General features: G+C 47.5%; 1 protein-coding gene across 1 annotated transcript in view; it reads right to left on the bottom strand.

Annotated features, from left to right (window-relative positions):
- The window catches only part of DAP (death associated protein), a 49229-nt gene extending 32080 nt beyond the window's left edge, over positions 1-17149 (bottom strand). The window contains exons 1-2 of the mRNA XM_054715267.1: positions 16971-17149; positions 3862-3961 (exon numbers count right to left, since the gene is read on the bottom strand). Coding sequence (XP_054571242.1) covers positions 3862-3961; positions 16971-17025 — 155 coding nt within the window. The 5' untranslated portion in view covers positions 17026-17149. The remainder of the gene's footprint in view (positions 1-3861; positions 3962-16970) is intronic.
- Positions 17150-19702: the final 2553 nt, after the last annotated feature.

Below are 19702 nucleotides of genomic sequence, written 5' to 3'. Positions count from 1 at the left end.
CTAACTGGAGTATACCATTTATGATTTTTTTAACCTTATAGTATTTGATCAAAATACTGTATCCAAAGTTACTTAGATTTTGTTTTTTTTCCACTCCTTTCGATTGGTTATAGTAACTATGTAAGCATTTGTATTACAGTTAGGTTCATCTGTTAATGCTTGTATCCCATTACAGGTTTTCCCACACGATGGGTGGTTTGAACTGATGCTTATTTTTGGGTTATGTGAAACAGGACTGCGATCCTAATCAGAGCTGTAAAGAGCTGAGCTCAGCCCACCCCTAGTCCACACCTAAACCCTTCCATTTCTAGTTCATTCTTCCTGTCACCTATCCTGTTTTATCTTGTACCAAGCCAGATTCATGTTTGGGCTTTGTACTTGACAGAACTTCAGTACATGTTCGACACTAAACTGTTTTCTTTAGTAGCTCCTACTGAGCCCTGATTTCCTGCTACGTCTGCAACTTCTTTACACCATGCAACTTGCTCAACCAAAGGCTTTGAGGAAAATCACGGCTTTCCTTAATTGGGTCGGTTCTAAGATTGAAACCAGTAGCCACTCAGGAAAGTATCTTCTCTCTATATATAAAAGCCTAAGCAACCATTAGACCGGAATGACCAGAACGGCTGGTGGACCAGTCACTATGATGAGCACTAACCACCAGGGGGCATATGCTCTACGCAGGAGCTGCCCCCTGGTGGTCAGTGCGCTCCAACAGCCAGCCAGCCAGCCAACCTCCCGTGGCCCCTCCCCAGGATAGGCTTTGATCACTAGCCAGGCCAAGGGACCCCACCCATGCACGAATTCGTGCACTGGGCCGCTAGTTAGTTAATAATAGTGAAGCCTATTACTCCTCTTGGATGTGAAGGGCCACAGGTAACTAGAAGTCAGCTGGACGGAAATTCTCGAGCAACATTTTCAGATTTCTGCTATACCCCTTCTCCTGCTTTTTAAAAAAAATATAGCACCTCAAAACAATTTGACAACATGGGAAATTATTTGTAAATCTCTGAAAAATATAAGATTGAAAGGATTAAGAGTAGTATAAATATTTGCAATAAAAAAAATTACAAGTAAAAGCTGTGGTATTAGTACTTTTGGTCACAGAACCACCTCTTTAATGCTCCAGTTGTTCACTGTCCCTGTAATCAGTACTTGGTTATCAGATTAATGAGGAAGGGAGCCACCAGAGACCAGTGGGTAAACATAAAGCCAGTTTAAAAAACTATGGGAAGAAAAGCCAAGTGTTTTGCAAGAGAGGAAACTGGCACCTGAGACCATATACTGGTTTTCATATCCAGAGAACACTTGAATCCAAACCTGAAAACATACAAACTTCAGGATGAGGGTAATGTGGATGTGCAAGTCACACACCATGACGTTTCCAAGAGAATAATTACATGTTTGACAAATTCTGCAGTAAAGATAGGCCTTTCCATACGTGAATTGTCTCCAGTCACTGAAACCTTGTTTTACCCTGACAATTAGACCACCTACTGAGGTGAGGCTGCACCGGTAAGATTATGGGCTTCAGGAATATGGAAACGGTTATGGGCAAGCCCATAACTTATTCGTTTATTTTATAAGGAAATCCATAGTCTATGTTGATCCTAGAAATATTCTGCCAATTCAGGGGACTTCAGTAGCATATTAGAAGCAGGTGCATCCAAGTTAAGACAGACTCAAGGATGACTCCTGGCCTGGCCACCGCCAGCTGTGTATCACTGGGTTGGAGAGCCTCCTCAGCCTTGGTTTCTTCATCTCCCATGGTCCCAGTCATATCAACGCATAGGTGTGTGAGCTTCAAACTCAACGTGAAGCACTCAGCAGTGCCCAGCACAAAGCAGGCACACCATTGGTAAGCACAGCCTAGTGGCTAAGGGTGAGGACTCTGGACCCAGCCGCCACTGCTAGGATGCTTGCTCGGCCACGCATTACTATGTGAGCTTTGAAAAGTTACTTGCCCTCTCTAAGCTGCTGGAACAGGGCCAGACTCGTTGCACTCTAAAATATTAGGGAGGATGACTAACTAGAACTGTTCAGTCAGCCCAGGAGAACAGGGGAGAGCCCAGTGGTGGAAGTAAACCAGTACATGGAGCACCAGGCTGGTGCAGGGCTTGGGAAAGAGGTGTGTTGGCAGCACAGGTCAACAGCTGACTCCACAGAGGCTGACCCCACCCATCTGTCCACGGTGTGTCAATATCGAAGCTGAAGTCAGGAGGACAAGAGCGAGCACACCTATAGGAAACCTATGACAGCCACTGGGCTGCAAGGAACAAAGAACTCTTGCTCGTGTGCTATGCAAACCCTACTCTGCAGTCAGCCTGCTAAACAATCCTTGGTTCCAGAGAGAACACACGTTTGTGGTGAGCGCGATGCTAAACTCTAGAGTTCTGGGTGCCTGCTCCCTTCTCTGCATTCATTCATTCTCTGGCATATTTATTTAAACAGCGCATCTTCCATAAATGCCACATTCCACCTCATGAAAAAAATCAATAGAAAGAAAACAAATGAGCTGTTCTGTCCTTATTTCTAAACATGATAATAAACTATCACCTCTCACTGTATTGACACTGCTACACAGGAAAAAGCTATTTGTTCCTTATGCCACTTACACTCACATGAACTTTCTGGAATTTTTTTCCAGGCATGGCTGTCTCTCTCATCCTCTCTCTTCCCTCTTAAGCTTAAGGAAACAACTGGATATGAAGAAGGGGCATCCCAGGTTTTCGAGTGCAGAAATACCTCCAGGTCCACATCCTCTCATCCTCCATTCAAGAATCTTCTGAAAGCTCAGTTTCCTTATAACTTGTATGGAAGCAAAACTTAACCTGAACTGACCCAAACATGTCGATTTGAAAATGTGAACATCACACCAGGTCACAATACACTGCTCGAAACCCCACTAAGGGCTCTGATTGGAATGTGCACTATTTTATTCTCCTAAAATCTGTATCACTGGTCCAAAAACCCCTAAATTTTTCACTGAACTGAAGCAGGCCCCAAGATTTTCAGACCCAGGATTGTGGACCTCTAGGAATTCCTGATGCTGTTATGTTCCAAACACAGCTTTGTGAAAATAGCTGGTGAGGAAGATAATGCTAGTTTTCTTTAAGCCACTTCTTTTAAAACCAGAACTTGGCTGGTCCTTCACGTCACTGATCTCATGATTTAAAATGGGCAAGAGTCACTCAGAAACTTCGCCCCAAATTTTGTCTGCCCCTCAGGTGACTGCAGGGTAACTCATAGCATCCAAAGATTGCAGAAAACACCCAGAGATTCAGCACATACATGAGCAGACCCACGGGGCACACATGGGGCCACCAAGAACATGCATGTTCCTTTTTAGGGGGCACAAGCTTGTGGGAACAATTCAGTTGGAAGCCTGGCCTGCTCAGGACCCTGTAAGGCTTGGGTTTAAATTCCTGCCCCATCCACTTGCAAGGCACACAGTGTGGGCAAGTTTATCGTCTCTCTGGACTTGAGTTTCCCATGGGTAAATCAGGAGAATACCACCTCCCATTAAGGACTACTGGACTGAAACTAAACAATGCGCCTAATCCTCAGGAATACAGGTTAGCTGCTTTCCACATCCTTTCTACACCATATGCTCAGATGCAGTCAGGGAGGGCGTGTTCTAGATACCTCTTTCCTCCGCAGGCTGAGAACACAAATATCCGGCGCCCGCCCCCCCCCCCCCCCCGCCCCCGCCCGGCTGCTGATTAGAAAAGGAAAAATACACAGCAGGGCCCCCAAACAGCCCAGGAGTTATCAGAAGCACAGGGCAGAGAACAAACATTAATGTGTAACTGAATAATGGTATTTATGCCACACGCCCGAGATTCACCAGCACTCTCCTACCTGGGCTCGGCCTCCCACTCCTCCTCGTCCTTGTCTTTTTCTTCCTTGGTGTCTCCAGAATGCGGGTGTTTCTGCACAATTCGCATTCCACCAGCTTTCACTAGAAAGAAAACGAAAAGGGTGTGGTCAGTGTGGAAACAAAACCCCCGGAGGATCAGGGGAACCAGCTCCAAAGTTTTTAGTTGCTCCATGGCCACAAGTCAGTACAGATAACCTGGCATCAATGGCAGTGATTGACAGAAAGTTAGTGCTGTTGGGGAAGAGTCACTATGACATAGCACTCAGCCCAGCCTCACTACAGATCCACTTAGAAACCCCCCATGGCTCCTGTTTGCTTTGGTCTCATAAGTATTTCGTAAGAGCAGTGGTGTAACCAGAGTACGAATCATTGGGCAGAGTGGCTGCTGCTTTAGGTCCTGCATGTCTTCTTGACACTACAAGATCCCACTGAATCCCTGCCCTGTGATACTTTCTCAAATAATGATGATGCTTTAAAAAAATTCTGAATAGTCCTGCATTAGTTTTTATTTTTCAATTATAGTTGACATACAATATGATATTAGTTTCAGGTGTACATCACAGTGACTCAACATTTACAAACCTTACACAAAGTGATCCCCCTGGTAAGTCTAGTACTCGTCTGTCACTGTAGTTATTACAGCATCACTGACTATATTCCCTATGCTGTACTTTACATCCCATGAATTATTTTATAACTGGAATTTTGTACTTCTTGATCCCCTCCCCCTTTCCACTCATCCTTTCACCCTCTCCCCTTTAGCAAATATCAGTTTTTTCTCTGATTCTATGGGTTTATTTCTGTTTCATTTTGTTTGTTAGACTCCACTTGTAAGTGAAATCATACAGCATTTGTCTCCAATGATGCTTCCGATGGGGTGACACAGCTGCAGGTGACATGGGACAGCTGCTGCCACATTCACAGAGGCTGCTCAGGTGGCAGCCAAGGCGTCTGCTGAAGCCCTTCCCAGACTGTGCTGTGAAACCAAGTGCTGGTGGATGTTAAGTTAGTTTTTTAAAACAGCTTGACATATAATTCACATACAATACAATTCACCCATTTAGAACGTACAACTCAATGGTATTTGTGTGTATGTATTCGGAGTTATACAACCATCGACAGGATCAACTTGAGAACATTTCATCTCCCCAAACAGAAACCCCAAATCACAAATGGTCACCCCCTAATCCGTCCTCTCCCCCAGCAACCAGTCATCTGGATTTGCCTATTCTGGACATCTGACATCAATGGAGTCATAAAATGTGTGGCCTTTGCTGACTGGCCTCTTTCATTCAGCATAATGTTTTCAAGGATCATCCATGTTGTAGCATGTGTCAGTATTCATTCTTTTTTATGATTGAATAATATTCCATTGCTTGGGTAGACCACATTTAGTTCATCAAGTCATCTGCTGATGGACATTTGGTTGTTTCTACATTGGCTGTTATAAATGATGCAGCCATGAACAACTTGTGTACAAGGTTCTGTGTAGATACATGAACATACACCTTCATTTTCTTAGGTATACACCTAGTAGTGGAATAGCTGGTTTACAGAATAACACTATATTTACCATTTTGAGAAACTCTAAAGCATCATTTTCTTTTTTTAAAAATATATTTTATTGATTTTTTACAGAGAGGAAGAGAGAGGGATAGAGAGTTAGAAACATCGATGAGAGAGAAACATCGATCAGCTGCCTCTTGCACACCCCCTACTGGGGATGTGCCCGCAACCAAGGTACATGCTCTTGACCGGAATCGAACCTGGGACCCTTGAGTCCGCAGGCCGATGCTCTATCCACTGAGCCAAACCGGTTTCGGCAAAAGCATCATTTTCTATTCCAACCAGTCTGAGGGCTCCAATTTCTCCACATGATCACCAACACTTATTACCACCTATCTTTTCAGTCATAGCCACCCTAGTGGGTCTGAAGTGATATCTTATTGTAGTTTGATTTCCATTTCTCAATGGCTAATATATTAGTACTGTTTTGTAAGAAAAAATCAAAAATAAAAAAATGTGGACTCTAGGATTTAAGTGTGGGAAATGCTAGGTTGAACAGCATTAAATGGGTTTCTTCAAGCCAGATTTCTTGCCCCCTAGTGTGCATTATGAAGCTCTATGAGGCGCACAGTGTGTTGTCTTTCCCAAATGCCTTTGACCACAGAACTTTTATCCCAAGTAATCATCCTTTAGGCCTATAGTGTTCCACAGGATAGAGTTTGGAAATGCTGGCCCTGTTTCAAAAAGCCAGCCTTTTGTGGTCACTAGATCGGGCTTTGTGCCAGTAAGCTCCACCATGTCCTCACCTATGTGGTCTCAGACTCAGCCCCTTAAAGCCTCGCTGTTTCATCTGCAAAAAGGGGATTAGGGCAACGTCCTAAAATCTACAAATCTGACTGAGAAGAGAGGCCTTTGAAATCCTAATCCACAATGTGATGGTGTTTAGAGGCGGGGCCTTTGGGACGTGATTAGGTCATGAGAGTGGAGCTCTCAAAAATGGAGCTAGATCCCTTATAAGGAGACCCCAGAGGGCTCCCTTGCCCCTTCCACCACGTGAGGACAGAGAAGAACCAGGAAATGGACCCTCACTAGACACCAAATCTGATGGCACCCTGACCTTGGACTTGCAGCCTGAAGAGCTGCTGTTTGACAGTCTGTGGTAGTCTGTCAAAGTAGCCCAAATGGGCCAAGACAGAGGCGTGTGGTAGCCTTGGCACAGGCAAGAATATGAGAGAAAGCAGAGCCACACAACTGCACTCATGGCCCCTGGCTCAGCAACTCCCCCACCCCGCCTCAGGACAGGCTCTCCGAGTGGCTGTCCTGGTTCAGCTCCCATCTCAACCCAGTCCATCTGTCAGGCCCTGTCCTCGGGCATTTCAAATTTGGTTGGACCCTGCTGAATTAGGAAAGTCCAGACAAGTTTCATGATCCTGAAGAACAGGAAAGAGAATGTGAAATACCTGCCCAGGCTCACACTTCGAGGTTATTAGCTCTCAATGTCCCTGGGAGGATTGGCCAGCCCCCTGACTTCCGGAAGCTGGTGATGCCTGCACCATGGCCAACATTACCTCGCAGTATCCATTAGAAAAAGGCAAGGCAGGGTTTACTCATTTCTTGTGGTTTTAATTCTTTTATATATTTAATCATTTTAGACATACTTGTCTTATAGGTGTCTATCCAATTATTTTATTACCTGAGGTCCTTGGGAGTCTAATCTACTGACTGTGTTTGTCTGCTGACTCTCCTGTTGGGTGATTGTGGATTATGAGCTTGTTCCCAGTAGGGCGTCAGCTGTGGGATCCTCTGGGCCTGGCATGCAGGCAGCATCCTTTGGAGAGATGCTGCAGGAGCTCTGTCGGGCCTGGAGTACAGGCGCCTGGAAACCTTTTTTATGTCAGATTCCTCAGGAATTGGGCAAATGTAAATTTGAACCCACAGCCCATGCAAAGGCAGGCCTGCATTCAGATTCCCAAGGACACTTTCTCCATCTGGGCACAGGAGAAACAGAGCAGCTCTCTCCATCCCACTGCCACATTTCTTCCCCCACCCTTTCTCCACGGGTTTGGCCTCTGAGTGACCAGCTTTCCACGGGCATTTTGGGTTAAATGAGGCTGTTGGGATGGGCCCTAGTCCAGTATGACTGGTGTCCTTATAAGAAAAGGAAGAGACACCAGGTCGCTCTCTGCCTCAGGTGGACACGAGGCTCATTCTGCTATAAATTTCAGGTTCTTCTTTGGGTGTGGTTCCCTCACTTTGGGGGATTTCCCTCACTTTGGACTCAATTAAAAAAAGAAGAAGAAAACAAAAATACCATTTGCAGGTGGCTTATCAAAATTTCTGTTATGTAGTATGCCAAACCTTAAGAAATGGAGACTGAAAATAAAATCTGTAGCACATTTAAGATAATTTACTACTCTATTGAAATAAATGTTTTTTGTTGTTGTTGTTTTGTTTTATAATCCTCACCAGAGGATATTTTTCCCATTGATTTTTTTAGTGAGAATGGAAGGGAGGGGGAGAGACACAGAGAGAGAAACATCGATGTGAGACACATTGATTGGTTGCCTCCCCCACACGCCCTCATTGGGGCCAGGGATCAAGCCTGAAACCTAGGTATGCACCCTTGACTGCAATCGGACCCGAGACCCTTCAGTCCACAGGCTGACACTCTAGCCACTGAGCAAAACTGGCTAGAGTGTTTTTGTTTTTGTTTTTCCAAAGGAGAATGAAAGAATTGTCCCACTAAATGTTGTTTTTTTAAATTCGTGTTTCTACCCCACCCCCTTCCCATGTCCATTAGCAGTTGATTAAGAGTGCCCCTGTGGGCTGAACTGTAGTCTCTCCAAATTCATTTGTGGAAGCCCTAACTCCCATAACCTTGGAGATAGGGCCTTTAAAGAGGTGACTAGGTTAAAAAGAGGTGACTAGGTTAATTAGGTGGGGCCCTAATCTGATGTGACTGGTGTCCTTATAAGAAGGAGAAAAGACACAAGGATGCAGGTGCACAGAGGAAAGGCCCTATTAGGACAGTGAGAAGGCAGCCATCTGCAAGCCAAGGGGAGAGGCCTCAGGAGGAACCAGACCTGCAGCACCTTGATCTTGGACTTCCAGCCTCCAGAACTTCGAGAAAATAAATTTCTGTTGTGTAAGTCACCCAGTCTGTGATATTTTGTTATAGCAGCCTGAACAAACTAATAATTGCCCATTTAAAAATGATCTCTGAATAATTTCAACTTGGCAGACAAAAAACTTAAAAACTGTAACTCACAGATGTTTTCTAGAAACCAAAAGTAAAAAGGGCTGTGCAAGTGACTACAAAGAAAACAATGCATGTCCAGGTGACATTTAAAATAACCGTCAGCTGAAGCTCACACGGAGTGGCCTGTCCACCCCTCTGTTGAAGTAAGTCCACGTGACAAAGCTCAGTCGCTCTGCATTAGCCCTTCCTTTAACTTACTTTATAAAAACAATTAACTGCACCCATCCCTCACAGTATGTGTGGTAGTTAAGGCAGCCATAAAAAGTGGCAATAAAAATAATAACTCAGGGCTGAGACAGATTCATTTTAACTTGAAATCCTGCCAAAAAATATGACAGCATGTATTTATTGGGATTGTTTTATCATTGCCACTAGAGCTCTTCATTTGTGAAAATACAAAAGCAGAATTATTTTTGCAGACATCTTTGTGGAATATTTGCAAATATAAGTATTTTTATGAAAGACATTAGAAAAAATCCTAGATTTTTGTTGTGGTTGTTATTCAGACGAGAGCTTCAGATTTAAAGAATAACAAGCTTCCTCCTAGCAGAAGTGCCAGGCGGAGGTTAAGGACATGGATCCTCGAGCCAGACTCCTGGGCTCAGGTCTCAGCTCTGCCCATGTGCTCGCGTGCGTGCGTCTGGGCGAGTTGCTAACTCTATCTGTGCCACAGGGTCCCCTGTGTGTGCAGAAAGGGTGACAATGCTCTTCCCCTGCCCCCCAGGGGTTCTTTGAGGCCCAAATGAGCTAACACTTGTGACACATTGCCAATGGGGCCTGGCACACGGCAAATGTTCATCTGTCATCTACTCTCATTACATGGGTTTTAACAATTGGCATCTAGTACTTGGAGAGAACTTCAGTCTTTGAGTCCTTGGTGTGTCAATGTCTCCTCACTGCGTTTCCTTTTATGTAAAATAAGGATGCTACCATGACTCTGTGGGGTTGTGAAGGAGTAAGTGACACCCTGCAGCCTGCTCCCCACACGGCTCCCCACACAGCTCCCCCTCACTGGGACGGCGTCAGTGCACCGCCTCAGTAAGGAAGCTTCTGGAGAATCGCAGATCCTGGGTAACTAACTTTGCCGCTCTTCACCTCGCTATGTGCCAGGCACCGTTCTAGCCACTGGCCACATGTCCTCACACTTTACAGTAACCCAGGGAGTAGGTCCCCAGACATGAAGTGGCGGAAGCCGGTGGCCCAGTCACACGGCCAGGACCGCAGAGCTGACCGGACCCCAGCAGCCTGTGCCCTGAACCCCTCCCCGCAGGCCTTTCCTCCTCAGACCTTCCAGGAAACAGAGTATCATTGCTCCTCAGAGAAACACAAAGTGCTGGCCTGTGGGCAGGTTCTGGGCACTCTGTGCCTCAGGTGGGGGTGGACTTGCCTTTGATGTTAAAAGTTCTCTGTGGAGCAGCTTCCTGCCCAAGGGGAAAAGGGGGTGAAGGACGCTTGCTCCTCAGTCAGACTTGGCCGGGTAAGAAATAATGAGGAAGCAACTGACCACATACACTCCCATGGCCGGGCAGCCCCTCGGGTGTCGGGGTGCCTGCTGGGAGAGGGAGTCACTGACAGCTCGCTTTCTACTCCTGCTCAACAGGCTGGAAGACCCACCACTGGAAGACAGGGGGATGGATGAGAGGGTCTCCCCAGGGCCTCTCATGACTGTAAGTGCCCCATGAACCAGGGTGTGGGTTTTAGCAGGGAGCGGGAGGGGCTAATTCACACAAATGTCCCCAAAGCACTGGCTCAGGTGCTGGAGCTAGACTGGCAAGTGTATGTCATCTTCGTTCTTGCTGAGAGAGCTACTGGAATGTTATTCAAAGGAAAGCCAATCTACCAAACAGGAGAGGACTGCTCAGGTGGGAACAGACCACCAGGACAGTAGTCCGAGAGAACCTAATCATCTCCGGTACAGCCATGCAGTGGCAGGTAAGCAAAGGGGAAATGGACCTGGCCCACCCTGGGGCCAGTGAGATGAGGAGGGACAAGGGCGAAGGACCATCTCAGTGCAGAGAATGGCTCTGCCAGGAGAGGGAAGACCTGGGCAAGCAAACATTTCTTCATGCCTGTGGGGCTGCTGGATCTGAGGTGGGAGCCCCACAAAGAGAAAGTGGAGAGGATAAAGGGGGAGAGGCAGAGAGAACCTGTGGGGAGACTGGGCACCCCAGATGAAGAGTTACAGGGAACCCAAGAAGAACCCTGTCCCCGAGACCGAGTGGGGTCTTTCAGGTCCGTGAGTGGCGAGTGGAAGTAATGGCTTGTGCTAAAAGATGAACCCCGGATAAATGATAGAACTTGTACCCCTGATGTCTCAGAAAGCTGAGGAAGAAGGGAACTGCTATTCTGCACTTTGAATCATAGTTTGTCAAGGTGGGAGGGTTGTTAAACCATACAGGGGCACTCCATGCACTTTCCAGAGGTGGCCATGAAATTGAGAGCCATGCTGTGTGGGCCTGGGCCATGGAGCGTCAGATCAGAGCTAGACATGCCATGCTCTGTCTTCCACAGTAGCGTGCACTCCATCCCACAATGTGGCTGCGACACAAAGGACAGACTGCCTGGTGATGGGCCCAGAGGCAGCTGTGGGGCTGTCCTGGAGTTAAGGGAGGCTGATTTCAGGAAGTCCAGGGAAAAATGGGATCCATGCATGGAGATGCTCTGGAAAAGCCTGGAACTGGGGACTGGCTAGGTGTTCACCCATCCCAACCCCAGCCTCCTTTGCAGTTGGTTTAAGGCTATTTGCCTGGGTTGTAGTCAAGTGGTAGGCAGCGTAATGTTCCCACCCTACAGATGTCGATACTCAACGTTCCTGGGACCTGAGAATGTATTGGGTGCCATGGCAAGGGGCATTAAGGTTGCTATTTCATGGTTTTAAGCTGCCTATAAAATAAGATTATTTTGGATTATCCAGGTGAACCCGTTATCATCACCAGGGTCCTGAAATGCAGCAGGGGGAGGAAGAAGAAGAGTCAGGGTCAGAGTATGTAACTGAGAAAGACTTGACCAGCCATTGCCAGCTTTGCAGATGGAGGAAGGGGCCACACACCAAGGCGTGGGGCAGCCTCTGGAAGCTGGAGAAGTAAGAAAACGGATTCTTCCCTTGAGCTTTCAGAAGGAACCAACCCTGCAGACACCTTGATTTTAGCCTGGTGAGACCATTTTGGACTCCTCACCTGCAGAACTGTAAGATAATAAAGCTGCGTTTTGTTAAGCCTCTGTTTATCATGCTTTGCTACCGCAGCCATAGGAAACTAACACAGTGACACACGCCACTCATAGGCTGAACCATAAGGCCCTGCACCGTGCTCTACTCTTGCTGTCCCCTCTGCAGAGACCATGCAATGAGATGGCAGATTCTGCCGCAGGAGGGGCCTGGGTCTCCGCCCTGGAACTTACCGGAGGTGCCGCTGGAGAAAGAAATAACTTGACTTGTTCAGCCACTGACGTTTTGGGTTATCTGTTAAAATGGCGAGTATAATATAACTGTAACTAATATAGTATTTTATACAGAAGTGAATATTCCCTATATAAACAAAAAGATTTCTAAAGTTGGGCAGGGGAAAGCATTCACAAAATCAAGTAAGCATGCACCAGGCATTGTTTGAAAAAAGAACAGGCACAGAAGAAAGGGTGACAGAGAAGAAAGGGTACTAGAGAACAGAGGTAAATCTAAACATGCCTTAGAAATGCTACGGTCCACCCCGAGTAGGAGTTTTTGAAAAAACGCAGTGACTAAAAGGGTCTCTTTTTTCTTGGCAGGGCCAGAGCGAAGGCAGACCTCCTTGCTGCATCTTCAAGCACTGACCATTGATTGGGCAAAGGACACCCAGGGCATGCTTGGCAAGCCTGTGGCCATAGAGTTAATACAATAAAAAACTAATTAGCCGTCCATTTCCAGCACTAGAGTGGCCTAGAGAACATAAAAACCTTTCTGCAGAAGAAAATTCAGGGACAACATCACCCATAACCTTTTAAATGCATCTTTAACTCCTGTCTGATTAATATAACAAATAACTGAATTATTTTGAAATCACCATGAAGAGTAAAGTGACCTATTTCTCACTTTACTTTCAATAAATACAATTGTTTTCTACTTCCATTTGACTCAGGTCTAGAAGGGATGTGAGGCCTACTTTTTAGAACCTTATGTGAACTATTAGTGTTCAACACTATTACATATCAGGTTTATGAGAACTTTACTGACGTATGGCTTTGGCTACCCTGGCAAATGGAGAGGATGGGGTCTAGCAAAATGTATTTAACAACGAGATGTCAGCCACATCACTGCCACCAACTCATGAAGACTGGGCGAAACGAGTCATCGTGAGGCTTATAACTATGTCCTCCTTCTGCCGAGGCACCCTCGGACTGGTAGATGGTCAGAACCTCACTAATTCTAACTCTGCCAATCTGCATTTGCAGTAGCTCTCCTAGAACAAGCAGTCTCACGCCACTTCCCTGCAGATGTTCTGTGGTCGAGAGCCGTGGAGAGGTCTGAAATCATTCAGACCGGATTACTTCCACAGCGCACGGCCAGGCCGCGGAGCAGCACCATCCCCACCGTTCAGTGACGGGCTCTGTATTTGCACAGCCCCTTCCCTCCACAGTGCGGAAGCCTGTGCGGACGGCCTCATGCATCTCACACCCTGGGCAGAGACACAGGGCGTGTGATGGAGCCCCTGGTGCGAAGGGCTGCTGAGGTTCCAAGAGGCAAAGGACCTACAGGCCGGTGCCCCTGAACTCACTGGCTTCGACAGGAGACGCTCCAAATGGCGTGGCCAGGTTTTAAAAAGGAGTTGTCCTCTTTATCCCAACTGTAAGGTAACTGTCAAATGAGTGAACAAGAGGCAAGGGCTTAAAACAGAGCCAGGGAAGGGCAGCAGAATACACCACCACGGAATATGCCTCTCCGGCAGAAGGGCTATTTTGAGCCGATTAAAATCAGCAGAGAAGGAGAAGCTCAGAGAACTGAGACGCTATCCTTTTGTAAGGGACGTTTACATTAGTAATGGAAATTTCCCTTTGTAAGTGTCTCCCTCTCTGTACTAGAAAGGGAAGGACTAAATCACAAGAGAACCTGAAATCTGTATAACAACCTTACCCTGGTTTACCTGGCTTTTTCTGGAAACCTCCCATAACTGGGTCCCTACGCCCCAATGTTTTTTTTTTTTTTTTTTTGGGTGTTGTTAATTCTCACCCAAGGATATTTTTCCACTGATTTTTAGAGAGAGTGGAAGAGACGGGGAGAGACAGAGAAACATTGATGTGAGAGAGACACATCGGTTGGCTGCCTCCTGCATATACCCTGACCAGGGCGGGGGATTGAGCCTGCAACTGAGGTATGTGCCCTTGACCGGGATCAAACCCAGGACCCTTCAGTTCACGAGCTGACGCTCTATCCACTGAGCCAAATTGGCTAGGGCCCCCATGTTTTTCTTTTGTCTTTAGTTGAAGTTGGTATTTATGGTGGTGGGTTGGGCCATTTCAGGGAATTACTGTTTTCTTGGGACTCTCCCATGTATAGAGGAGGTATTCCTGCTAATAACCTTCAGTTTGTTTTTCTCTTATTAATCTGTCTTTATCACAGGGGATGGGGAGAGGTGTCTCGGCCAGGAACCTAGAAGGGTAGAGGGAAAATTATTTCCCCTCCCCTATACCAGGCACACTGTAACACTCAGCAAATGTTGTTACTACTTGCACTTATGATGCTATCTAATCTGGATGAGAGTCACACCTGCATCCCTAGTGCACACTGGAGACAGCGCAGAGGTAGAGAACACTGAAGACCCTGCATGCTCTGGGGAAGTGAGAGGTGCTAAGAGGCTCTGAAGAAACTCACTCAGAAGCCACTTATTGCATATTTTTGTGCCAGGCACTATACCAGCTCCTGGGGATGAAGATATCACCAAGATCCAACCCTGGAAACAAGAAGAAGAGAGGCAGACAGGTGGAGGTAAATGTGACAAGGAAACAGGTAATTTTGTGAGAATGCACTGGATACCTGGTTCAGACAGCAACAACGAGAAAACACAAAAGAACATGAAGATAGTCATGAAAAATAATTTTATTGTTTCCGATTGAGGATTTAAGCACAAGTCTGTGTTATCCAATTTAAGCCCTTAATGAAAGTGTATCCAAAGTTTTCAAGGCTGTTATTTTTATGAACTGTGCTCTTGGCTATACTTGATAATTATCTTTATTATAGTGAGTTGCCTTTATGTTTGTTTGTTTTCACCATCAACTCTGCAGTATGTCCTATTCTCTGGCCACGCCAGAGTAAATAAGAATAGCCAAATACCCCCAGCTTTGTGCTAAAAAGAGCTTTCCCACAGGAAAGTGGATCTGAGGCAAAATGCTGCACATGACAAAAAGTCCCCTTCTAGCCTATACCTCTGGACCAAGATGCCAGGTCCTACCTCTAACTCTGGGCAAATATGGCCTTGGAAAATGGGGAATGTCAGTGACAGTTCTTTAAGCAGTTCCTGTGAGATTGGGACCCCAAAGGCTAAAGGATCTTCCTTGAAGTCACTTGAAGAGGTTGTCTGTGGGATTAACTGCCCTTGAACTTGGATTCTGATGAATGGAAGGGGGGAGCTCCAGTGAGAGTTACAGTGGCAAAGGTAGCTCTGCTCTACGACACCCCCAAACCTCCCATTTCATAGATTAGGAAAACCGAGCTCTAGAGAAGCGATGGGTCTCAAAACTTAGAACTCAAGTTCACTGCTACACCAACACAAATGAGTTGGCTCCTCTCTCCTTTAGTATAAATAAGCTATTTAATTTGTAATTCACAAAGCCTAGCTGCTTAGAATTTGAAGAAAACCAAAGTCTTTCATGGCATTTCTCCAGGGAGTTAATCTGCACAGTTCACGTCTGTGATCTTAAAAGTCTCCACGTGGAAATGCCTCTATGTGCAACTTAGTTACTCCTACCTTGATTTGGTCTCATTCCAACTTAGGAGCTTTACTGCCACTCCTTACCCTGGGACAGGGGCGTGTGAAGAAAGGAGTTCCGGCCTGCAGTGCTGCCAGGTCGTCAGGCAGCCAGCAGATGGGCGTGGACACTACAGGTACACACTAAAGGTCAGGTTATCTTTACAGGAAATCTCTTTGAGGTACTTTTTATTATTATTATTTTTTTAAACGAATGCCACACAAAGGCCCCCAAAGCCCATTTTCCACTACAGCGGAACTACCTTCTAAAATCCCATGCCCGTTAAGTCGCAGGCATCGGTTAGCCCTTTTCCCTCCCTAGTCCAGGGTAGTTTTTGGTTGTTGTTGAGAGCTTCTTTCAGCAGTGCAAATATTAGCTTGGAGTATTGAAACAGCGGCTCTATTCACGTGTTCACGCAGAGAACGAGTGCCCTGCCCTGGGGGGCGGCGGACGGAGATCACGGGAGTCTTGACCACAAGAAGAAGGTGGCACACACGTGCCCCACAAAGCAGCCACGCTCCCCGAGGCTTCTGTCTTTAGGAGCCGGAGTTTACAACACAAATGTGTGCAATTAAGACCCTAAGAGCACCCCACAGGTGGAGGGGGCCTGGCCTCTGGGACCCAGGCACCTTCCATTCTCTCCCAGGGTCCTTCCACCTGCAGGGGCGGTCATTCCAAAGGTGAGCAGACCCGGAAACGGAGCAGCTGGAACAGAGCGGAGGAGCAACCCGGAGCTGCCCTGGGGTGGGAAGCGGCGAGGCGCGTGCACATAAGGGCGGCTCAGATTCAGATGTTCTATCAATGTCCTCCCTGGACTTAACTTCCTTGGCCCAGAATTTAGAATTTGAAAACACAAACAAACAAGAAAACACTCCAAAACACCCCCCAAAACCCCACTTTTGAGAAAAAGCTGAATGTGAAAGAAACGGGGGGGGGGGGGGCAAATTCATATTGAGTGATTAATGATAAAAATGACTTCCACTCCTTTGATTCTTTTTTTCAGCATGAAAGGCCGTCACCCGACAATCACCACCTTGTCATTAAAAACATTAACTTTTGTGTCGGCTACCCGGTTCTCCAAAACATCTGGTCACTCTGCGTTCACCGCCCCATTATTATTATTATTTTTTGGAAGTTGTGCAATTAGGCTTATTCAAGTCATTCCAATTTGCATGCCACTGCCACAGGCTTGCGATGGTTCCCCAACTTTCAAGAGGTGGGTTTTGCCAAACGCGGGGTTCAGTTTAACTGAAGACGCCACGAGTGGGCAGGTCCCAGGTCCCCGCGCCTGGCGCCGGGGCCTGCCCGCCCGCCCAGCGCCCCGCGCCCGCGGGTTCGAGCCAGCTCTCGGGGCCCACGACGGGAGGGAAAGTGGAAACGAGTCATTACCGGCGGGCGGGTGTCCAGCTTTCGTCTCTTGCTTCTCCTCGGGAGGCGAAGACATGGTGCGACCGGAGCGGCTGGGACAGCAGCGGAGATGCTGGCAGGTTCGTAGGTCCGGAAGATGTGCGCACGAGCCGGAGCGAGGGCGCAGCGCGCGGGAGGTGTCGGGGCCGCGCGCGTGGGGTGTCGGGGCCGCGCGCGGGAGGGCGGACCGCGGCCGTCGGGGGGGGGCGCGGCCGCTGCGCGCCGACGTGGCGCTGCCTGGCCCGCGCGCGGCTGCGTGTTGACGTCATCGCGCCCGGTCCGCCCCGCCCCGTTGGCCTCGGGGCGCCCCGTGTACTGAACGTGTGCAGCCGGCAGCGCCACGTCGGAACCTTTGGCCGCAGGCGGAGGAGGAGGGGATCGCGGGCGGGGCGGGGCGTGCGGTTGCGGGAGGCGGGGGCCGAGGCTGGCAAAGGCAGTCGCAGGAGGTTGAGAAGGCCCAGCTTGAGGATGGCTGCTCCACCAGCCCCGCTGGATAGATGGTGCCAGCGGTGGAAGCCGAGCCGCCCCCGGGGCCGCCCCGGGCCTGGGGTGTGTGGTCAGGGGACCGCCTGCCAGTTGTCCTCGCCCAGCTCACCCTTGGAGTGACGAATTAGGTGGGGAATGAGACCCAGGCCCAGGATAGCAGGGATCTGTTAAAACCGAGAAGGGCAGCGCTCTGAAGCCTGGACACCTGGACAGAGTTCTCGGAGGGCTGTGTCTGTGCCCACTCCCTCTGCCATCTCTCTGTTGCCAGGGATGGTGGTTCTGTCCAAAGCGGACCTTTTGCTCTTGTGATCTGGCTTGCATACCGTTCGCCTTCTCAAGCACTTGGCGATGCCAGTTATCCTTTCCCTGAACCAGTCTCGTCTTGCTGGATAGAGTTCAAACATGCCTAATGTCTTTAGAAAAGGAATCACTGCTGCCTCTCTTGGCTGGACCTTTGACAGTACAGCTGCCCAAAGAGGTTCGGCTCCTCACTCGTCTCCCTACTCCTCCCCCGCCCCTCCTCAAACACACACACACAACCTAGTCCAATCCATCTGGCTATCATCCAGGTAGCTACACAGAGGCTGGCCCCAACCACAGAAATCTCTTGTCAAGATTGCTCATGATCTCCAAGCTGCCCAATCCAATGGTCACCCTTCCACTCTCATCCTACTTAACCACAGCCGCGTTTGACCTAGCTGACTATCCCCCTTCTCCTTCGTTTCTGGGATGCCACATAACTACCTCAGCACCCAGTGTTGGAGCTACCTTGGCTGCTAAATCTCAGTAGGGTTGGCTGGCTCCTGTTCTAGATTTCTAAACCTTTGAGTATCCCAAGGCTCAACACCAGCCCTCTTCTCTATCTAGACTTTGTCTCAGTGGTCACATGCAGACCCCAGGGGCATGACTATCATCCAAACCCTTATGGATGCCAAATCTGCAAACCCATTTCTCTATTCCCGCCCCTCCCCTAAGCTCCAGACTCACACCCCATCCCGCCTCCTTGACCTCTTTACCTGTATGTCTAACACAGCGTTGCCAACTCTGCATCACAGTGCATAGGGAAATGAACATACCACACATTGATCTTGGACTTTCCTCCCACATTTAAATATAATGGCAGGATAGCTGTTTGCCAGGTGGCAGTAATGATAATAGTCATCATTGTCATGCATTCACATCAAAACTTGCAGACAGGTATCAGTAGTTTGGAAGAAAATCCTGACGTCAGTAGTGGAACACTCATAAGAGAGACAGCATGGCCAACATTCTTGAAGGAGCAGAGCAAGAAAATTTATAGATACCGACCTGGATTCTGAATGGAAAGAAGCTTTAAGAATACCTAATAAATCTTACAAATATTTTTAATGTATGTGCAATAGTGCTGTATGGTTAAAAAGTCATGTCTTAATAAGTCTAAAACTATTTCTAAGAAGCATAAAATAAAAATTCTATGTTAGAAAACATTGTTTTTGTTTATTTGGCAGTATTTTCCCCCAGTGGTACATAAAGCTGCATGTTATGCTTGATGGCATCTTCTATTTAATGGCATATGGTATTGCTAGGGAACCCTGGGATAAAAGAAGGATCTTTCTGAGGAAGGAGCCAAGCTAATCAAAGGCCCCGATAGCCCCAAACACCACTGGGCTGCCCTAAGGCATGAGAGAACCCATATCTTTGCCTGAGAACTGGTCTGGGGCTACAGTGATGGGGACACTGGTGTAAGAGCCATGTCTAGTTTTACACGTTCAAAGCAGAACTCCTCATTCACCCACCAACCCACAAATACCTTCCCACCTAGAATAAATCCCACACTTCTCATTACAGTGTGGAGCATCTGTCTAATTAACATTCCTACTGAAGAAAATACTGTTGTTTAAGGAATATAGCTTGAAAAAAAAACCCCCATATTTCCAGTCTCCCTGCCCAGCTTTCCCACTGTATTCCCAGCAATCAAAACCAGAGTGGGCACAGAAGAAACATTCAGTAGGTATTCTCCCCCATAATTATGGAGCACAGGTACATTTAATTTCTCACCACTGTTACCTAATGGAGGAGCTGCAAGTAAGGGACAGAGAATGAAAAATATAGTACATAGTATGTAGATAGCATTAATACAGGAGGCCACTAGTCATTGTGCGCATGATTGTGTGTGTGTATGGATGAGTGTGCGTGTGTGTGCACGTGGGTGTGTCCAGCACCACCAGTCCTAATGCTGAGGATAAATG

Source organism: Eptesicus fuscus, chromosome 4 (assembly GCF_027574615.1).
Source record: "Eptesicus fuscus isolate TK198812 chromosome 4, DD_ASM_mEF_20220401, whole genome shotgun sequence".
Lineage (NCBI taxonomy): Eukaryota > Metazoa > Chordata > Mammalia > Chiroptera > Vespertilionidae > Eptesicus > Eptesicus fuscus.
The sequence above is the reverse complement of the archived record's forward strand: the minus strand, read 5'-3'. Positions and strand labels throughout refer to the sequence as shown.